This window comes from Garra rufa, chromosome 1 (genome assembly GCF_049309525.1).
Source record: "Garra rufa chromosome 1, GarRuf1.0, whole genome shotgun sequence".
Classification (NCBI taxonomy): domain Eukaryota; kingdom Metazoa; phylum Chordata; class Actinopteri; order Cypriniformes; family Cyprinidae; genus Garra; species Garra rufa.
This window is the reverse complement of record NC_133361.1, coordinates 15,444,914-15,463,872: the sequence shown is the minus strand read 5'-3', so window position 1 is coordinate 15,463,872 and position 18,959 is coordinate 15,444,914. Positions and strand designations below refer to the sequence as shown.

General features: G+C 38.2%; 2 protein-coding genes across 2 annotated transcripts; one reads left to right on the top strand and one right to left on the bottom strand.

Moving 5' to 3' along the window:
• Window positions 1-393: 393 nt before the first annotated feature.
• Window positions 394-7,194, top strand: csdc2b (cold shock domain containing C2, RNA binding b). Its single transcript, XM_073836448.1, has 4 exons — window positions 394-550; window positions 3,718-3,969; window positions 5,394-5,516; window positions 5,616-7,194. Exons 2-4 carry the CDS (start codon window positions 3,791-3,793, stop codon window positions 5,776-5,778), a joined length of 465 nt encoding a protein of 154 aa, XP_073692549.1. The 5' UTR covers window positions 394-550; window positions 3,718-3,790; the 3' UTR covers window positions 5,779-7,194.
• Window positions 7,195-7,496: 302 nt separating this feature from the next.
• LOC141331389 (phosphomannomutase 1-like) lies at window positions 7,497-17,428 on the bottom strand. The gene is made up of 8 exons (XM_073836438.1): window positions 17,130-17,428; window positions 14,869-14,986; window positions 13,647-13,723; window positions 13,341-13,432; window positions 12,950-13,049; window positions 12,591-12,666; window positions 10,744-10,859; window positions 7,497-10,671 (listed from the first exon to the last, which is right to left on the bottom strand). Exons 1-8 carry the CDS (start codon window positions 17,241-17,243, stop codon window positions 10,549-10,551), a joined length of 816 nt encoding a protein of 271 aa, XP_073692539.1. The 5' UTR covers window positions 17,244-17,428; the 3' UTR covers window positions 7,497-10,548.
• Between the last annotated feature and the right edge of the window lie 1,531 nt (window positions 17,429-18,959).

Here is an 18,959-nt window from a genome sequence, read left to right as displayed (position 1 = left end):
TAGCTTTGATCACAGAAAAAAAAAATAACGTTTTAAAACATTCAATTAGAAAGCCGTTATTTTAAATGGTAAATATATTTCACAATATTACTGCTTTTGCTGTTTTGTTTCGTTTTGTTTTGTTTTGTTTTTCAAATAAACACGGTGAGCAGAAGAGACTTAAAAAAGCCGTTAAAAACCGTTAAAATCTTACTGTTCAAAAACCTGACTGTAAGTGTCTATTATTCTATTTCTTATTACAAATATATATAGAATAGTTTAGAAATGTAGACGTTTAGTCTTGTCATCTTAAAGCTGTTTACATAATCTCGTAGCACACGAGACAGTCCAGTGATGGGAGTGACTCATTTGAACGGCTTCAGTGCGTCATCTTCGGTATCGGTGATGCATGAGTGAACGCGTCGGTTCTCCCGGTAAAAGCGCGCTAATGGGGATCTCCTCCATCACACGAGCTCCTCACTGCGGATTTGTATCGAATAGGCTGTTTCATCTTACATAACGGCGGTCGACAGGACGGGACGGAAGCATCTGTGAACTCCAGACATCGGCGGTAAGTTTCTGCATTTGGTCTATTTATTTAGCGTTTTTCTTTCTGTATTTTACCTGTATTTATTACTGTAATACGTACTACAAATAACCATACATATAATCTAATAGCATACATAAAATGATTAAATGTAGTGTTTGTTTATGCTAGGCGTGATATCCCATCCTGTCAGCCACCTTTTGTTTATGTCTGCTCGTGTTTCCAAACTTAGCTCGCCCTAGACAGCACTTACTAAAGGCATAGGCGCGTTGAAGGTGATGATTCTCAAAATAACCGCATATATGTTACTAACGCCGCCAAAAATGCTGTCTAGTAACGTTAAATCAGCTGACGAGATTTTGAGGTATGCAGTCCCTGCCCTTCATCAAGAACATTCTGGAAGCGGGTGATGCTTAACTGGACCTGGAAACTGAGAGGAATAGCATCGTTCAATCCATCAAGCGTTCCTGAACATTAGCGTTCGGCTTCAACTCTAGTAATCTTGCCGCGGATTTTTTTTTTCCCCAAATTGCGTCAAATTGTAAACATTATTTCTGTCTCTTGCTCATGAGTCTTGTTTGAAGTGATGTCAGTGCGAAATTGGCTCACTTTTGGCTAGAAGTAGGTCACTGAATGCAGATCATATTGTACTATGTTTAGTGTTTTGTCACTATATGAGGATTTTCATTCCATAAGCGGTGATGATAAATTCAGAGCATATTAAAGGCACAACCAGCTGTGGCTCTGACGTCACGGGGCCAGATTTTGCGTCACACATTCACTTGCGCGGGAACCTTCGAGAGACTGTTAAAGGTCCACTGAACTGCTCTGAAACACGCAGTCAGTGTTGCCAGATTGGACCGGAGAATAACGCATTGGGCGGGTAGACAAAATTTGGGCTGCTTTAAAAAATTAAAAGCCGCCCAATCAGCTGTTTTTTTCTTCACTTTTATCATTAGTCATGTTATTTTAGTACGTTCGAGCTCAAAGTATCACAGTAATATAATGTGTAGGGCAGTCATCAACTCATTTTCGCTTAAAGTAACCCTTACTGGTTTAGTTTAACAGAGACCTGTCAATCAATTTACATCTTTTACGTAAGTGAGACGTGATGACTTGTGAGTGACGGGGTTTTACATTACATTTGTTTCTCATCACTTTATTGTGCACTTTTTGCACAGAAATTAGCATGTTTTTTTTACTGTGGACATTGAAAACGATGCATGCGTTTTTTCAAGGGTTAAAGTCATCGGTTAATTTCCACTTTGAAAAGATTTCTGAACATTTTACACATATTTTCGGACTGTTTTGATCCATATTCCTGTGGAATTGATTTATCTTTATTTTATTTTGTCATTATTCTTTTTTTAAAGAGATAAAAATGGTCCTTATCAACCTTGACATGGCAATAAAATTCTCATTATTTTGGCAGTTAAAATTTGGGCTGGTTTTTGTTGAAGTGGGCGGGTTTTGGTGAGCTTTTGGGCTGGAAATCGTCAACCTGATCTGGCAACACTGCACGCAGTGTTTTTCTGTTGACCTTATTCTCCAGAAACAAGTGTGTCACCATCTTTAGAATATTGTCTTTGAACGGTCCATTAGTGCAGTAGCTCTTTAGGCTGTGTTTATATGGCATCGCTGTCTAAGAGTAATCATCTGGTAAAGTGAATTTGTCTATTGTAGAGGTAACGAAAATTATAGTGAGCATTGTAATATGTAAAGCAAATTTCTTGACACATGTTAGACCAGAAACATTTTAAAAGAGCTCACTGTGGAAATACAAACAGAAGACAGAAGGCAACAAACGCAGTGCCAAAAAGGGGTGGGGCAGAATCTTTTTGGAATCGATTCCGAGACATTCAATTCCAAAGTTTGGAATATACTCATCATTCAGAGTCATTTTGAGTTCAACAAAGCTTATCGATGGGTGCCTCTCAAACGTAAGGCTGTATCCTATGAAGGCTGCATATCTCAACTGCTCGGAATCAAGTCCCATCGATTCCAAAAATTTGTGAATCAAACAGCCCTAGGTGCGGGGCTGCATATGTTTGACGTAATTTCAACTGAAACAGAAAGAGAGGGTGGGACATATCAAGCAGCCCCACCTCCTTTTTTAAATAGCTAGTAGCATTTTAGTAGTAGACATAAATCTCCACTTCAGTAGCACTTACACACACCAAACTTTACATTTGTATTCTGGTTTTTACAGAGGGATTTGTTCATATATAATTTGCTTGATTTCATACAACATTTTAATCCCCCAAAAATGTTAAAAAAAATACTTTGTTTTCTGTCTGTTCTAAGTTTTTTTCTGAATTATGGAGTGATAATATGAGATACCCAAAATCCCCTAAAAACATTTGACTCTAATATGTCAAAAATTTTTAAAAATTTTGAAACTGACTTCATCCGTTTTAAATTTTTGTTCTAGAAATGTATGCAAATTAGCACATATTTCATTAAATAATGGCTCATTTGCATATTTAAACCTAACATTTTAGAAAACTTCTAATACATTTTTTTTTTTGCAATTATCAATGTAATCAATTAATAGGGTAAGTAAGGTGATAACTATTCATTTTTTTTTTATTATTTTTTTTACCCTATTCACCTGTAGTGTCTCTCGCCTTAATCCAACTTTATATAATCAAAATAGAGGTTTAAAAAATATATATTCGGTTTGTTTGAGGCTGGGAATATAAATTCAATTTAACATTGCATTACAATATGTGGGCTACTTTACACCACACATTACAGAATAGTACTTGTATGCTATCCTATTAATGAAGAAGTGCTAACTATACAAATGTCGGTAAGTACAAGTGATGCACAGTTAAGTCTGATCTCAGAACGGCTCCTTGTGTTCTTTAAAGCCTATCTGAAGACAATGCAGGCTGTTGTGCATGAGGAACCGGGCACGCAGCACTCGCGCTCCGGGCACAAACCGTCTTGAATGTAAACACACACACACAGAGAGGCTTTGTGAAAGCAAAGACTAAATGTCAGTGCAGAAGCTGTTTTACTGCACGTTGCTTCTCACAGAACAATCTGTGCCACGGCAAATAAAAAACAGAGCAAAGTACGCGCGCAGAGCCTTTGTCAATAAACACACTTTAACGTGCGTCAGAGGGGAAAGCTATAGGGAGAAATAACGCGTTGGATGTGATGTGAGTTTAGTGTCTCTCTCACAGGTTTCTCTCGTCTGCAAGCATTTGGAGTTCAGAGAGCAAACTGACGCAAATCTTCAGATCGCACGCCGTGACCATGGCGGAACCGGAGCTGCCTTCTGAGGTGGACCCGTCTCTGCGGTCTCCGCGTTCGGGGCCGCTGTCGCTGTCATTCCCGTTCCTGCGAGAAGGCAGCCGCGTTTGGGAACGCGCCGCGCTGCAGCCTGGGGAGTTACCGAGCCCTCTGCCCACCAAACGCACGCGCACGTACTCAGCGTAAGTCAAACACACGGCCCGAACCGAACCCTAGGCTGCGGTCACGTTAACTGATGTTAGGCGAATTTTCGCAGCCAAAGTCCAGTTATTTCAATGTAGAACGGGAATTTCGCGTGAGGGCGAAAGATTCCCCCACGCAGATTTTGCAATGGCTTCACTATTAACAATCGACAACTGACTTTTTTTTACCCGCAAAATTTATATGAAATTCTTCTAATGTAACTACACATTTACAAAAGTGTGTTCCCTGAGGATTGAATCCATGACCCTGATGTTGCAAGCGCCACTCCATCTAGCTGATTCCCAGCTAACAAATATGTGTTTGAGAACTTTTTGCCAATGTTGCGATTAAAGGGAACCCCGAGTATTGAGACTTGTACGGCTAAATATAACGTAAATTATGTCTCTTATTGAAATACATAGCAGAAAACCCATAAAAGAGTTGTGTTATTTTAAAAAATCCACATCGTTTTACACATATTTTGGACTGGGACCCCATTATTTCGATGATGGTGAAATTTTCACTTGGTGAGTTACTCTGACTATTTTTATTTTACCACAACAGAACTTGGAAAATAAAATACTGATACAATGCAACATTGTGCAGCGTTTTGTTTGTAATTTTCAGCCAAAGGGCAACAAGAAAAGTAATCTTCACTGTGATAAGAAGAGGCGAAAAGAATGGGAAGATGCCTGCGGACAAATTAAACTTCCTAAAGACCCGCATCTTTGTGCTCTCCCCTTCAGCCCTGATGCCTTTTGAGGTTTTTAGTAGACCACAGCTACTGGAAGAGCTTACAAATAGCAGAGACAAGAAACGCTAGATGCCATCCTGGCGTGATGTAAATATGCTAATGCTTGTCATTACACCACTAAAGGAGGTCATTGTATCACTATTTTATTTTCCAAGTTGTATTGAAGTAAAAATAGCAACCATTTCACTCCATAATAGTGCCCCAAAGTCCAAAATATGTATAAACACATATGCAGATTTTTAAATATCATAAATCTTTAATGCGTTTTCTACTACATATACGTAAGAGACATCATTTATGTTATTTTAAGCCATACAAGTCTCAAAACCCGGGGTTCTCTTTAAGTTACAGAAATGCTATTTCTGAATGTTTTCAGTTTTTTTTTTAAAGAAATGTATAACTTCAACATTTTGCAAATGTAGTAATGTGACAGCTGAATGTTTTCTAAGCCATCTGAAACAAGTAGTAGTGTTTAAAAAACACAAACATTTTTCAAAAATCATTTGATGAGCAATGTTTAAACGGTGTTTTTGTGGTTCCGAATGGACGTTCTATTAACTTTCTGGAATGTGTTTATTCGTATAGCTATATTGAATGCAACACCCTCTTGTTAAAATAAGCATTCAGTACGAGTGAATCTTTGTAAGCCTTGTCTCTGTTGGTCTGCAGGACTGTTCGCGCAAACGCAGGTCCCGTCTTCAAGGGCGTGTGTAAAAACTTCTCACGGTCACAGGGTCACGGCTTCATCAGACCGGCTCACGGTGGAGAGGACATCTTCGTACACATCTCAGAGTAAGTCAACAAAACAATTTGCAAAAAATTTAAATCTCAGTGTTTAAGAGTTTTGTTTCTGATGTTACGTCTTATGTGTAAATCACTTCTCTCTGGCAGTATTGAAGGAGAGTATGTTCCTGTGGAGGGAGATGAGGTCACTTACAAGGTCTGTCTGGTCCCACCCAAGAACGTGAAGGTCCAGGCCGTGGAGGTGATCATCACTCACCTCAAACCTGGAACCAAACATGAGACCTGGTCAGGCCAGATCATCAGCTCCTAGGATCCATCCGGAGCTGGACTGTTGGGAGGGAGGTGGGTGGGTTTCCTCAGAATAGAGAGCAAAGCATCATGGGAAGGCTTTTGAAAGTTGAAGGGTGCAAAGAATGTTGAGTTCAGCAGATGAGCTGCGTTACGGGAACGTTTAGACCTGAAACAGACTCCACGCAAGTGTGCGAATGCAAATATATGTATCTATTTCACACAGTCTCCAAATGCACGTCGCAAAAATGTGCGTAGGGCTTGTTTCTGGTTAAATGGAGTCGTCTGTAGCTGTGAGAGGCTGTGAAATGATGGTTGAACATCCTCAAACCGGACTGTGAAAGAATCAAACGCATCGATCCGAAGGCACACGCTACACTTGTGGCAGTTTTTGGCTCTTATATTTATTTATTTTATTTATTTATGCATTCATTTTTAATGTTAAATCAATGATAATAGGGTGAAGCTCACAAAAACCTGTCCAGAGCATATCAATATTCACATTCATATTCATAATCACCCGAAAATAAAAAGGGAAAAAGTAAGCAATTATGTCCTGCATAAAGATTATATTCAGGACAGTTAAACACATTTACCCCCAAAAGCAAAAAAAATCGTATTTAAATTCTAAAACATTTAAACATCATATATGTATTTGTTGTACTGACTTATGCATTTAGAAGTAATTTATTTATGCATTTGACTGATTTTAATTTAAAAGCCATGGGAAACACTACTGAGAATAAAACAATGACTAAAATGTGGATAAACAATTACAACTTTCATTGTAGCAGTGAGAATTTAGGGGGTAGAGGTTTCATTCTCATAAAAGTCAGAATGCATGAAAGTCTTAAATTGTAAATTATGTAACTTTTTTCCATTTGATTTCAGGGTGAAATATGAATCAGACATGATCTTGGCAGGTTTGGAGGGTTTCATCCATTAAGCTCTGTTATATGCTGGAACTGAAGCATCATTGACTAATATTGCACTTGAAACTTGAAACCCAAATATAAACTGCCAAACTGACTTCATCTCCCAGAACTCTTTCTCGGGAGCTTTTCAGGGTAAAACGAGCAGCATTTTGTAGACAAGCTGAAGAATAACAGTCGTCTAGCAAACCATTTATACACAGCAGTAGCAACTTATGCTCTTATGTTGGTTTTACTGTATGTATATATATGTGACGTTCATTATGAGCTCAGAGATCTAGTAACGTGAAGAACTGTTGCGTTGTTTGTTTGGTCTCATGGCCTGTAGCATGTTCAGTTTGTCTGATATGATTGTCAGATTTCTACACTTCTAAACCCTCATTTGGGTCAAAATGATGTTTGTTTTTAAGCGCTACTCTTATTTTCAGCACTTTTTCGAGCTCAGATCACTGTGGTCCTTTCCATGTGAACTTTGACAGACTAATAAAATTGATTTATGATTTAAACGTTTGTATCTTCCTGCAAAGCACATTATTAATACAGAAAGGCAGGCTAATGTTTGCACATATAAATATCCATAAACAGATCAGAGTCTATTGCAATTTATGAAAAAAACCTTGTATTTAAAATAAACAGACATGTTCATGAATTATCACAACACTAGCATTTGCATTTCACATGGATTTTTTTTTCACACACTCTGAACCACAAAAATCACATTACTGATTCAGTTTTTCCTTTTTCGGGAGTGTTAAAAATGTACTTTCTTTTTAGTATAACCAAAAAAAAAAAGATAAACATCTGTTCATCAGGTCAATAAATCAATAACTGAGTTTGTTTAATTGAATAAAGGTCACATTTTCTTCAGTCGGGCACCGTTTACATCACATTTGCATTAGTGTAATTATGAATCAATTCAAGTTAAAGTGCATTTATGCGATCAGATATGAAGCAACGATCCATTAACATTCATATTAGCATCCGTTCAATCAGACGATGTATTCTGAATTAGAAACATTTGATGTCCGATTAAGAAAGGTCTTAAAAATGCCCAAGAAAATCTGTGGGATCAGCGTCGTGTTTTTTCAGGGATCAACGGGAGTGTTTCAGTGATTCTCTCTGGAATGATTAACAGCTTACATCACGTCAAAACAAATTCTTAACAACGCTAAAGAGAGCAATGTGACAAATCTAGATAAACTATCGACTAACTTAGCGTTAGATCAGAATTTTGTCATTTCAGTCAATCTCATATCTTTCCAAACTCTATCTTTCATTCATAAATATGCAGGATTTTCATCATCTTGTAAATATCTCAGAGTCCAGTCCGAGATCATATCCACTTTCAAGTACAATCACAATAAGATCATGAGTCCATAACAAAACGTGAGCTTAACGTGGAACAGACAGAAATGATCGCATGTTTCATTGGTCAGAGACACAGTGGTCACGTTCACACCGCAGTTTAATGTCCTGAATACTCAGTGACAGCAGCGTTTCATAAATTCTGAAACACTTCTGGGGTGCTAGAAAACCACAGAAACAGGTCTTCAGTATCTCAAAAGGCCTCTCAATTTCTAATATTCTTGATACTTCTCAGCTGCACTCTATTGCTGTTCTTTGATAGGATGACATATGTTTTAAACGGTTGCGATGACCAATAAAATCAAAGAAGGCGGGGTTTATCGTTTAAAAAGCCGAGCGGGAATTCCAGCGCTACGCTTCAGTTTTAACAGTTGAAAATGTGAGGTAAAAAGTAAGCTTCGCAAAACATTTAACATTCAACTACTGTTGTTCGCCAGAAATGCTAAATGACCAACGGTGATATTCAGGTATGCTAACTACTCAACTTTTTATCAGAATTCACAGTTTTGAAGATAAATCTATGTGATTCAAGTGATTGAATTTGTGATTGTCAGTGTGACAAAACGAGTTTTCGGCATGTTAAAGGAACACTCTAGCCTAGAATCTAGACGCGCCCCTAGCGGCAGCAAATTACATTTGCTTCTAAGGGCAGTCTAGTAACTCTCCGTTCACTTGAGATTTCCAAAAATCCAAAATCGACCGGGCCAATCACGAGTCGGTGGGCGGGTTTAACATGATGACGACTAACCTGCGACCATTAGTTCCGTCAGACGTTCTCTGGTTCCGTGAATTACGCGTGAGAGATAAAGCGATGGCTGCTGCTAGCGAACAACTTTCTTTCGAATCGGCTTTGGCCGCCACTCTGAAAGACTTGGAGTTAAGCTTTTCTCTGAGAAAAGAACAAGAAACTGCACTGAGGTCGTTCTTACAAAAGAAGGATGTATTTGGAGTTGACTACTTCACCTTCTTCGTTGCTCTGATTGGTTGTAGCGCTATCCTATTGCGTGGAGAGTGAGTTTGAAAGACAACCGTTTATCCCGCCCCTCCGGTTGATCGCTGTCTATGGAGAGTGCCCAGACCCTACATTTATGTGGGTCTGGCTTGTCAGGCTAGGAACACTCCACTTTTTTTGGAAATAGGCTCATTCTCCAACTCCCCCATTTTGAAATCCATTCAGCCGTTCTCTTGTTCTGGCGATATCACTTTTAGCATAGCTTAGCATAGATCAATGAATCCTATTAGACCAATAGCATCGCGTTCAAAAATGACCAACGAGTTTCGATATTTGTCCTATTTAAAACTTGACTCTTCTGTAGTTATATCGTGTACTAAGACCGGTGGAAATGCAAAGCTGCGAGTTTCTAGGCTGATAAGATTAGGAACTACACTTCCATTCCGGCGTAATAGTCAAGGAAGTTTGCTGCCGTAATATGGCCGAAGCAGGCGGAGTATTATCAGAAATGAGTTCCCAGCTAGTTTAGCATGTGCACATGTGCTGCGTGGTATTACTGCTCCTGCTTCAGCCATATTACGGCAGCAAACTTCCTTGACTATTACGCCGGAATGGAAGTGTAGTTCCTAATCTTATCAGCCTAGAAAATTTAAGCTTTGCATTTCCACCGGTCTTAGTACACGATATAACTACAGAAGAGTCAAGTTTTAAATAGGACAAATATGGAAACTCGTTGGTCATTTTTGAACGTGATGCTACTGGTCTAATAGGATTCAACGATCTATGCTAAGCTATGCTAAAAGTGATATCGCCAGAACAGGAGAACGGCTGAAAGGATTTCAGGACGGTAAAACTCAACTTATTAACTCGGGGGGGAGTTGGAGTGTTCCTTTAAGAGTGGATGTGCGAATATTTTAAAATAAAACCGTTTGAATGCTATTTTACAACAAATTGTAAATACAACATTTTCATTTTTCCTTTCAAATCCTTGAAATCATTAAACTCCTTTAAATAAATAAAGCACCATAACGTGACTGAGCACACAAGTTAAAACAAACGCCTACTAATTACTAATAACTGATAGCTAATGTAAATTTGATACTTAAAAAAAAATTTAATAAAATGGTTGGCTTCCATGTTTCTAGTTTACAGCTTTGAGATGTCAACACTGCAGTATCAACCATCATAATTTCAAGAGTGAATCATTCATAGGATTCATTGTATTTTAAATACGGCTGTCACTTCGGAAATGTTGCAGTGTGAACGTGGCCACAGTAAACACTTTTTATTAGGGGAAATCTTTAGACTTAAAATTCATATCTGAATATTAAAAAAACTATAAACACACACTGATGAGGCTCTGTCAGTGATATTTACATACAGTCCCTTTAGTCTGCGGATCAGCAGCGGTTTGGTTTTGTCTCCGTGTCTGATGGTTCTCAGGCTCAGTGCAGCGGACTGCATTACCCAGAGTGACCAGCAGTGGGCGCAGGAGAGCTACACACGGGCAGTCTGGTGTACGTGCAAGTGGAGGCAGCTACTTTCACGCCTCATTGGGTGGAGCGTTAAAGAATATCTCCCTGCAGAGCCGCGCCGTATCTTCAGGGGAGCAGACGGAGAAGCCAATAGTTCGAGGGTCCTCAAAGATCTCATAGTCGTTTCCACCCTGTACGGGAAACAAATATTAAAAATAAATGAACATAAAGATTAATAGATACACAGCCGTTCAATTACTTACCAACGAAGTTTCGTTTCCAAAAAAGTAGATGGCGTCCAGTCCTTCTTGTTCCAGGACCTCCAGACAGAGACGTTTGTCCCAGCCCTCTGGGAAGATGTCGAAACTTATCAACCCCCCTAAAGACAAGTAAGAGGAAATATAGGAAAAGATAGTCTGAGTCATTTAACATTGGTGTAACCCTGAGCATCAAAAGATCATTGTTTAAAAGTGCAGTTAAAAAGTTGGAGAGAAAGTTCAATATAGGTGTAATGAAAGATTTTATGCGTTTGTAAACTTCTACCAGATTTATCTACTAAATTAGATGCTCTCATCCCATCAATCTGATGCCAGCAAACTTGAACATGTCAATGAACAATGGGTACACGGTGCTTTTAAATGGTTAAAATGCGGGTTGCTTTTCTGACAGTTTTATTGTCTGTAAAGTATTTCTCATGTAAAGCATTATAATAGTTAAAACAGGAGCTGTTTTAGAATCTTTCGTCAAAATATAAAAAATAAGGTTTGCATGTGTTTTTGTTGAGTATCATATTTAAACCGCCAAGCTTTTAATGCTCATTTAGTATAAAAGTGTGAGAATATGGAGAGAGAGAAAAAAGGTCCAGACTGAGCAAAAATTTGCAATTTGGTTCAGATATGGCAAAAAGTAAGATGAAATTCTATCTTTATAATGAGATCTTTATAACAGTATAGCAGATACTTACATAAAATGATATAAATGTCAGTTTTTTATCTCTCAGTGTTTTAGTATTATGGTATTTAAATGCTTAGTTGTTTGATCAAGACTTAATATGCAATGCAATTCAATGATAATTGAGAGATGAACAAATAAATGTTCCTCAAAAGCCTGACAATCATATTTGAGACTCACTGTTTTTTTTTTTTAAATAAATACGTATGGAAACCTTAAGTTGCTTCAGTCCAGTAAGTGTTTATCTTGAAATATTACTAGCTGTTCTTACGTTTACATGATCAAAATTAGTAAAGATTTCACCGGAAAAAGACAAAACGAAAGACATTTTTTCAGCAAAGTTTTGATTTAGAGGCCTTGGAAATGTGTATCACATGTTAATGTGTTAATGTGTAATTTTATGTTCCTCCAAAATAAGCCCGGCGATTTGAAAAGCTGCAGATCAGCAGTGAAACTGCAACTTATTACAGAGAGTTTAAAGAGTTTACGAGCCCCGAGGCCCATTCTCACAGTAATGACTTTTTGTGTGTGAAGCAGTCTTGTCTTCAGAGACGTGAACTGCGTGACTGTTTGTCCCCAGAGTGATTGAGAAATGCTACAGGACCGAAAACAGCCGTTAAAAATTAATTATCTTCACACACACACACACACAACTTTACTCAGACACTCTTTAGTGCCCCTCCACTGGACTGCAGCAAAATTCCAGCACTGACTCAATAGTTGCTCGAGTGACAGCCAATCAGAGGGCTTGATCACCTCACACCCCCCGGCCCCTCCCCCTCTGACCATCCGTCAAGAAGAAGCAAAAAACACAAAGCCACTGTGCGAAACTAAGTTGAACTTTAGAGGCAAAACTGATGAAAATTGACTTCAGACGTCAAAGCTAGCGCACATCTGTATGTGGGTGTGTGGGTGTGTGTGTGTGTGTGTGTGCATACGCAACAAACGCAAACAGGTTGAGTAAACAGGTTGAGTAAACAGTGCGGGTCACTGGTCTGTCAACACACATGAGCGCATCCGTTAGCACTCGCTTATCACCTTTAACACAGATAACATGCGTGTGTGTTTTACCGTGCTGAGCAGGTACAAACAGCTCCGTTTCAGCACGGATCATTTGCTTCAGATCATCAGAGAGCTAGTGATGTCATTTCCTTCTCACCTCTGGTGAACCGCAGACCTTTTCCAGCAAACTCCTTCTGCAGGGCAGCCACGAACTTCTCTCGTATCTTCTCTCTCTGCGGGGCGAGAGAGTTTGGATTGAAGTTTTGGGTTGTTTTAAATGTGCGTTAAATGTATTAATGCTTTAAACCAAAACAATCGATTCCAATCCAGTGACAACTGTCTAACCTGCTTTACTCTGGATATGTAAACAGACCTTTCATTGGCCATTTGTTTTACTTTCTGTTTCATCGCTCTTGATGTAAACAGACCATTTATGAAACCTGTTTGGTGTTTTGCATGCAGAAATTCTCAACGTCTAGCCAATTCTGAAATAAAAACACAGTCAACTGAGCATACCTTGTCGATTTCAGAAAACTCGATTCGTTCTTCTAGCGTGCAGCTGCGACCGATGGGTGAGATGTTGATCATGCCACTACGAAACTCAATGAATGTCCCTCTAAAAGAGAAAGAAATTGATTTGGTTTAAATGATTACATTTAGTTTGCTGTATTCAGGGTTCGTACTTTCAAGAACTGTTCAAGCACTACTTTTTTGATTTTTAAGGACTTCAACTAGGGATCTCACTTATCAAACAATGTATTTCAATAAAAAAAGAGAATTTAAGCAAAATGGCAAAAAATAAAGTGAAGCACCTGCAAAGTATGCTTAACTTACACAACAATAGAAAGCACATAACTTTTAAAGTAAACACAATATTACAAGTGACTATCGCAGGAGTGTTTTTTACCGTTTTTTGGGTAGTTTAATGAGCCCCATGTAGCTAAGACAGAAATTGATGAGGTCCTGCAGTAACTCCTCACCCAGATGATTCTGAATGGCCTGAGAAACAGATTGAAAAAATTAGAGACTTTCCATGAATTTAAGAACAATGTTGTATCAAAACGGAAATTCAACAAATTAAAAATGACTCTTTAGAGACTTTCAACCAAAGTTCTAAAAATAATTCCAATTTAGTAACAGCACCATTAACTTCCGTGGTATTTAAAACATAAGACGTAATATTTTCGGGATCTACAGACACAAGATCAATTACCTGTTTAGAGATGAGTTTGCCATTTTTGTATTGCACCGTTCCATTTTCGGCAAAGACGTAATCAAACTTGTGTATGACTGCAGCGAGAAAGAACAAAACAACAGAATGAGATGCAATCAAACTGCTTTGGTGAACATCTTATCATCATCCTGGTGACCTTTACCTGTATTACACAACACACGCGTACCTATGTAAACAAGCTCATTTACACTCTGATTCATTCACGATCACACAAGTCCTGTTTTATTGCTGACTGGATAACTTTATGATTCATGGCGACACAGCTGTCATTGTGGCATTAACTCACATCAGATCCGGATTCTGCTCTAGTTCGCGTAAAAACACCGTTGCATTTGGTTCTAAAGTGTATTGTTCTTAGTCTAATTCAATCATGATATCTTGGTTTATATAATCAGATGTGCACAATTAAAATGCCACATGCTACACTGATGATCATCAAACACTGATGAAACTAGAAACTAATCTAGATGAATGATAAGATCTGGAAAAGTCAAACAGAGAGTTGAGTCAGAAATTAATGACCACAGTTGAGACATAATGTTTTCGTCTAGACAGCAATGAAATTAACATTTGCATTTTATATGTATGCATTTGGCAGATGCTTTTATCCAAAGCAACCTAAATTCTGTTTAAGCCTTACATTTTATCAGTGCATGCATTCACTGGGAATCAAACCCATGACCTTGGTATTTCCATTGCCGAACCATTTGGGCAACAAATGCTTCTCAGATACTTCTCTTGAAAAGAAGACCCTAGTAATTTCAAATATGTCTCTTCTAAAGTTTTAGAAAAGATATTTGCAATCGAATGTCTAAACATAAAAACATTTCTCATCAAACTCGCCTTTCTCATCATTCACATTATCTGAGACAAGTTATAATTTAGAGAAGCATAACTAAGAACTACACCTTCTGAGCTTTAAAAAAGCAACCCGTGAGTAATACTTTGGTCAGCCGTGGTAGTGGCGTCTACTGTTATTGGTCACAAATGAATTTCATCGGTTGGGTTGTGGACTGAAGGAATTGTTAGACATCAGCTGTTGTGTTAATAATTGAGTTGACTCAGTGATCCAGTCGAACCAGTTCCTCCACATTCCACATCTGACACAACATCCAAAACATGTTTGGATAATGAGCTTAAAGACTTAAGATTGTCTGCTGGCAAACCATATTGAAATATGTGATATTTAACATTCTCTAACCTTCATCTCCTTCTCCGAGCTGTTCTGCGATTTTGGAATAATCGGAACCGCCCACAACGCCGATCTTCACCTTCTTTCTCAAGGCCTGGAAAAAATCGTCCAGCTCAGGGTCGATCTTCTGCAGGCACATAAAAAGTATTACATCACTGAAGGGTTCCTAATGTGACCTATGGCTTTAGAGACCCTGAAACTGATTTACAATCCATTAAACAGCGACATCCAGTTGTTCAACAGGTTTCAGAGTATTTTTGACCAGTGCAGCGACTACACTTTGTGCCTCACAAGTTTAAACATAGTCTAAATACAGTGACTTACAAAGCAACACTAGTCTCGTAAAACATGATGTTTCCAGCTCTGTATGCTATACTTTGTTTATGTTTTCATCAGACATTTAAAGTGCATGTTAATAGCAGTGACCTGGTTATGGCCATGTTCTTTACTGACGGGTTTCGTAACGAAATGCTCTGTGTTCTTTTGACAGAGCTGCAGACTGAAATCGTACACTCAGGCTATCACACTACATTAAGTCATTGAAATCATCTGTGATTCATAACACTGTGCTAGGAGGTGAATATGAATAGACGCTTTAATGAATGTAAAAGAAAACAAACACTTTCAAAACAAAAATTGACAGATAATGTACTCACCCCCTTGTCATCCAAGACGTTCATGTCTTTCTTTCTTCAGTTGTAAAGAAATTATGTTTTTTGAGGAAAACATTTCAGGATTTCTCTCCATATAATGGACGTCTATGGTGCCCCCGAGTTTGAACTTTCAAAATGCAGTTTAAATGCAGCTTTAAAGGGCTCTAAACAATCCCAGCCGAGGAAGAAGGGTCTTATCTAGCGAAACGATCAGTTATATTCTAAAAACATTTACAATTTATGTACTTCTTAATCTCTAAACAGAGTACACAGCTAGACAAGATGAGCATTCGAGGTTAAAAAGTATATAAATTGTAATTTTTTAAAAGAAAATAACCAATCGTTTCGCTAGATAAGACCCTTCTTTCCTCGGCTGTGATCGTTTAGAGCCATCTGAAGCTGCATTTTGGAAGTTCAAACTCAGGGCTCCATATAAGTCCATTATATGGAGAGAAATTCTGAAATGTTTTCCTCAAAAAACAATTTCCTTACGACTGAAGAAAGAAATGAACATCTTGGATGACAAGGGGTTGAGGACATTATCTGTACATTTTTGTTCTGAAAGTGAGCTACTCTATGAGGGAGTTTATGAGTATTACTAAGGTGTGGCCGATGAACAATTAATCATCGAAACACCAAAACAAAACACTACCCTGACAGGGCCGTTCACATCTAGAACGGTAATGATGAATCGTCAATTAGCACCCAGGCCAATGTTCCATTCATTCTAAGTGCGCTGCAGTTATGTTGTGTGGAAACTTTAAACTAGACATAAATTGATTGGTTGTCAATGTTTATATTATCAACACTATACGTGATTCCAAGGACACCGTTCAGCTATTCTCTTTAAGTAAGAACGGTCTTAACTTTATCGCTATCGCGTCTTGGTGTGAACGGGTATTTAAACGTTGTAAAAAGGGATTTTGTACGTCTGTTTTACAGTTCTGTATAAACTCTAAAGATTATTTTTATGTTCGTATTTCATATAACATTCACATTCCGAGAACTACTTTCTGGGTTACCAGGGGAAAGGACATGGACAGCGGAAGACAGGATCAATGATGCAATATCTGATACCAACTCATCTGAACGTAAATAAACACTACATGACTAGAACGGCATGTTAAGCGACAGATTTTTGTACTACCAACTGCTAATGCAACAGAACGAACCGCCGGGGACACAACGTTCCTCCAGCAAACCGTCCTAGAATGTTTACCATACAATATTTAGTCGCCTGGTTAGTAATATTTAGGAACTAATTACTACTGTTTTCTTACATAGATTTTTAAAATCATGAACTAACATTACAAGAGCGTTGCATGTGAGCCATTGTCTGATGTATACGTGCAGAACGCGTGTACCCTACTATACAAACACACAAAAACACACTCATTCACCAATAATACACACTCACGAGACATGCTTCACCTACACACAGATCAGCGCTGCAAATAGAAACATTATGTTACATAAGGATTAAGATGTTAATCTCATTAGAGCAGAGAGGACTCGTCTTTTATAGCTCTCTAATTGTAATGCACCATCTATTACACAAGCTGTTATCTTATATCTTTTAGACCCTATATAAACTTACAGGCTCGCATATGATCTTACCTCTCTCGGGGGTGTCAGCGTTCCGTCCACATCAAACAAGCACAAAACATTTCGACCTCCGGCTACACGACACTTTATATCCATTTCTTCTTGTCCAGCAATTAAAGTAGACATTTAAAATAATAATAATAATAAAATAGAACGATACAAATATATACAAATCAGACTCCAAATGACTCAAGATGAGTTTAATGCATAAGAATATACTTAATTCTCGTCTTTCTTGACACCGAAAGATAAAGAAGTCAATACTGATGAGTATTATTTACTAGGATTACAGTGTATACTGCAGGCTACATGATCACGGTTAAGTGTGAATGAATCCACACATGTGGTTTTTTTTCTGCAGCGCTATCCGCCCTGGGGAGGGATCTGCCTCAGCCAATCAAACGCGCGGAGTCTGGTCACGTGCGTGAAGGGGGCGCTACCGAGCTGTGAGACTAGTACATGAAATTCGGAAGCATCACGAAACAAGCAGTCAAACCCGGAGATAGTTCGACCTTTCACCTACTTCATTACACCTGATCATAACAATAACAACAACAGTGGCAGCATTACAGAAATCAAGAAAATAAATAACATACATAAAAACGTATTCATTTTCAATTAACTGTAGAAGGGAAGGGGAATGAACGCTGCACATATCAAATTTCTCTGACACACTATTTTATTGCAGCACCACAGAAGGACAAATGAAACTTTATAGGCGGGAGAAGTTGTTTCGATTTTGCCTAGAGGGGGCAGGGTGATACATTAACCTAACACATTAACGAAATAAAAAGTAGGCTACAACATAAGACATAAAAAGGAGGAATACGACAGCTAAAGCAAAATATTAAAAAATACGTGCTATGAAGTGTTGCAATGCAACCTTCTCAGAAAAGCCAAAAAAAAGTTGGTTTCGTTTCACTGTTAATGCACACATATATTTATAAGTATTTTCAGGTTTGAAGTTGACTACCATAGTGAAACTACTCAGTGAAACCATTAGATCTCAGGCTCTTGTCGGTGTCTGTGAGGTGTTTTGAGCTGACAGTGTTACTGCGCCACCCTGTGACTGACGCTTGTATTACACAGATCCACCAATCACGGACAGAAACACAAAGCGCGCACGAAAAAAAAATACACATATAAAACATTATAAAGCAATTTTGTAAAACGTTTTCTCTTTGGTTCTCAATTGCTCTACATTTGAGGAAAGTAGTTTCATGTTAATGGTTAAAAAGGAAAGATTGTCAAAACGTTGATGGAAATAATATGAATCATGAGGAAAAACTATATTCAATTCTCTTGTGAGAAGTGTTTTTAGGGGGAACGTAAAGATACAAGTGTTGAAATTGCTGAGTGCCTATATTTTCTCCCTATTTTCATACTAAAATATCTAAAATATAAAAAATACATATCGTATGATATACTGTTTAAGTGTCGGTTAAAGGCCGAATCAACACCTATTTATTTGTGCTTATTTGGTGCTTTGAAGCTGCGGGAACTAATTTCCATTGGAGATTAATAAGGTATTTGTGATTCTGACCAGAAGGAACAATTTCTTGATGGTTCCTGGAGTTACTTTAGTTACGAAATCACTGGAAAAGACTTAACAGTCGTCAGGCTCGACTAAACCTCATCGCGCTGTTATATGAGGCTGGATTTGAGTGATCACCGTTAGATACATACAGAAGAGTGAGGTATACGTTTAAACGGGAACTCAAGAGCTGAACCGCTGCCAGTTTACTTCTGTATTTGACTGCACATGATTGTTCGTGTTTGGGAAAAAACACACACATACTTAATTCTAACCGCACGCAACTGTTTTTATGTAATACGGTTTTT

What these genes read in the sequence shown, in the direction of transcription:
- csdc2b (XM_073836448.1), top strand. Translation starts at nt 3,791, where the DNA reads ATGGCGGAACCGGAGCTGCCTTCTGAGGTGGACCCGTCTCTGCGGTCT. An exon ending in CGCACGCGCACGTACTCAGC is followed by an intron (nt 3,970 to 5,393) that starts GTAAGTCAAACA and finishes GTTGGTCTGCAG; the next exon opens with GACTGTTCGCGCAAACGCAG. An exon ending in ATCTTCGTACACATCTCAGA is followed by an intron (nt 5,517 to 5,615) that starts GTAAGTCAACAA and finishes TCTCTCTGGCAG; the next exon opens with TATTGAAGGAGAGTATGTTC.
- LOC141331389 (XM_073836438.1), bottom strand. Translation starts at nt 17,243, where the DNA reads ATGTCTACTTTAATTGCTGGACAAGAAGAAATGGATATAAAGTGTCGT. An exon ending in AGTTTTCTGAAATCGACAAG is followed by an intron (nt 12,667 to 12,949) that starts GTATGCTCAGTT and finishes CTCGCCCCGCAG; the next exon opens with AGAGAGAAGATACGAGAGAA. An exon ending in TTGGAAACGAAACTTCGTTG is followed by an intron (nt 10,672 to 10,743) that starts GTAAGTAATTGA and finishes TTTCCCGTACAG; the next exon opens with GGTGGAAACGACTATGAGAT.